Here is a 3,089-nt window from a genome sequence, read left to right on the forward strand (position 1 = left end):
TTAATGTTTTTAATAATTTACTTTTTACTGCTTTATTTGAAAAATAAAATAAACTTATTCAAATTGTGTTTTATTAGAAAAAAAAGTCTATGATGTAATTTTTAAATGCATAATTGCCTGATATCTTGCACTTAAAAAAGCATTTTTTTAGTTTCTACAGTTCCCTGTAAAATGTTTTATTTAGTGAAGCAAAGATTGTATAGATGACGCTAAAAAGATTAATAATTTGACAAATAAAATAATTACAAACATATTTAATTTGTGTTTTATTAAAATAATAATAGTAAAGTAATTTTTAAATACACAATCACTTAATATCTTGCCCAAAAAAGCAACTTTTCAACTTTTACAGTTTTCTGTAGTGCACAGCAACTTTGATGATTAATAATAAAAACTATTTAATTTTTTGAATTAATATTTTCAATTATTCAAAAATAGAGTTATTTGACCAAATTAGTGGCTTTAACTTGGTATTATGGTTGTCAGTTTGGATTACTCATATTTTATTAAAAAAAAATAAACAGGTAAAATAACGATATACAAAAAAACTGTGTTTTTAATGTTGGTGACACTGTTGTTTATGATTATTTTTTTACTGATTTATTTGACACATAAGATAATAGTAAACAAATTTAATTTGTGTTTTGTTAGAAAAAAAAGTTAATATAATTCTTAAATACACAATTACTTAATAACTTACCCAAAAAAGCAACTTTTCAACTTTTACAGTTTCCTGTAGCGCACAGCATTTTTTTTAATTAATATTTTTATTTATTTCAAAATAAAGTTATTTAACCAAATTAGTAGTCTTAACCCGATATTATGCTTGTCAGCTTAAATTACTCATATTTTATTTAAATAAAAAACAGGTAAAATAACAAAACAAGAACGGTTTCTTAATGTTGGTGACACTGTTAATAATTTATTTTTACTGTCTTATTTGACAAATAAAATAATTGTAAACATATTTAATTTGTCTTTTATTATAAACAAAAATAATAAAATATTTTTTAAATACACAATTACTTAATATCATGCCCAAAAAACAACTTTTTAACTTTTACAGTTTCCTGCAGTGCACAGCAACTTTGATGATGAATTATAAAAAGTATGATTAATTTTTTGAATTAATTTTTCAATTATTCAAAAATGGAGTTATTTAACTAAATTAATGGCTTTAAACTATTATTATGCTTTTATTTAAATAAATAAACAAATAAAATAACAAAACAAAAAAAAAGATTTTCAATGTTGATAACTCTGTTAAAAATTTATTTTTTACTGCTTTATTTGACAAATAAAATAAACCTATTCAATTTGTGTTTTACTAGAAAAAAAAAAGTCTATGATGTAATTTTTCAATGCATAATTGCCTGATATCTTGCACTTAAAAAAGCAATTTTTTAGTTTCTACAGTTCCCTGTAAAATGTTTTACTTAGTGAAGCAAAGATTGTATAGATGACGCTAAAAAGATTAATAATTTGACATATAAAATAATTACAAACATATTTTATTTGTGTTTTACTAAAATAATAATAATAAAATAATTTTTAAATACACAATCACTTAATATCTTGCCCAAAAAAGCAACTTTTTAACTTTTACAGTTTTCTGTAGGGCACAGCAACTGTGATGATTAATAATAAAAACTATGATTAATTTTTTGAATTAATATTTTCAATTATTTAAAAATAGAGTTATTTAACCAAATTAGTGGCTTTAACCCGGTATTATGCTTGTCAGTTTAGATTACTCATATTTTATTTAAATAAATAAACAGGTGAAATAACAAAACAAAAACGGTTTTTTGAAGTTGGTGACACTGTTAATATTTTATTTTTACTGTCTCATTTAACAAATAAAATAATTGTAAACTTATTTTTTAATTTGTGTTTTACTAGAAAAAAGTTTATGAAGTAATTTTCAAAATAAAATCTTGTAATTTTTTAACTCTCACAGTTTCCTGTAAAGTATTTTCACTCAGATGACGCTAAAAATATTGATAATTTAGCATATAAAATAATTGTAAACATATTTAAATTGTGTTTTATTACAACAAAATAACAATTACAACATCTTGCTGTTAAAAAACAACTCTCTAACTTTTACAGTTTCCTGTAGCGCATAGTCACCAATGATTTGCCGAAAAGTTGACAAGCAGTGTCACCAACACAAAAACAGTTTGTTTTGCAAGTAATCATGGCATCAGAGCGGTATAGTTTTTCTCTGACTACTTTCAGGTAAATAATAAGTTTCTTATTAGAGTTAGTTAATTATTATTATGAAATAATTTCGTTCAGTTTTTACGTCAATTTTCCCCTCATAACCTCACTTTTAGCCCTTCAGGAAAACTGGTCCAGATTGAGTATGCGTTGGCTGCCGTGGCCGCAGGCGCCCCCTCCGTGGGGATCAAAGGTACCCCAAGTCCCCCCTTTGACACTTTTGCTCACACGAGTCTTTTCCAGCGTGTAATGGAGTCGTTATTGCCACCGAAAATAAACACAAATCGATTCTTTACGACGAACACAGTGTGCACAAAGTCGAGATGATAACCAAACACATTGGAATGATTTACTCGGGGATGGGCCCCGATTATAGATTGTTGGTGAAACAGGCCCGAAAAATGGCCCAGAAGTATTTCCTCACCTACAGGGAGGCCATCCCCACGGTGCAGCTGGTGCAACGTGTGGCGGCTGTCATGCAGGAGTACACGCAATCGGGGGGCGTGAGGCCCTTTGGGGTGTCTTTGCTGATCTGCGGGTGGGACAGTGGACGGCCCTATTTGTTCCAGTGTGACCCTTCGGGGGCCTATTTCGCCTGGAAGGCCACTGCGATGGGGAAGAATTACATCAATGGCAAGACTTTCTTAGAGAAGAGGTAATTATTACACAAGGTGACAAAAAAAAAGTCCACACACTTTGAACTAAATAATTTTTTTCTAATTTAAATCAATTTAAAATACTTTAACTTTAAAAAATCATTACTCAATAATAATAAGGAATGGCCTTGCCCTTTAGAATGATATAAAATTTGAAATTGAATATTGGCAAACTTTTCTTCGAACAGTGTTCGAAGAAGTTTGAAAAAT

At 27.9% G+C, this 3,089-nt stretch overlaps 1 protein-coding gene across 1 annotated transcript in view; it reads left to right on the top strand.

Moving 5' to 3' along the window:
• Positions 1 to 2,132: 2,132 nt before the first annotated feature.
• LOC123007433 (proteasome subunit alpha type-2) overlaps positions 2,133 to 3,089 on the top strand; it is a 4,891-nt gene continuing 3,934 nt past the window's right edge. Inside the window, exons 1-3 of the mRNA XM_044402730.1 lie at positions 2,133 to 2,241; positions 2,340 to 2,416; positions 2,467 to 2,878. Coding sequence (XP_044258665.1) covers positions 2,201 to 2,241; positions 2,340 to 2,416; positions 2,467 to 2,878 — 530 coding nt within the window. The 5' untranslated portion in view covers positions 2,133 to 2,200. The remainder of the gene's footprint in view (positions 2,242 to 2,339; positions 2,417 to 2,466; positions 2,879 to 3,089) is intronic.

This window comes from Tribolium madens, unplaced genomic scaffold (assembly GCF_015345945.1).
Source record: "Tribolium madens isolate multiple individuals breed KSU strain unplaced genomic scaffold, Tmad_KSU_1.1 Scaffold_3;HRSCAF=73;Tcas5.2_LG2, whole genome shotgun sequence".
NCBI lineage: Eukaryota > Metazoa > Arthropoda > Insecta > Coleoptera > Tenebrionidae > Tribolium > Tribolium madens.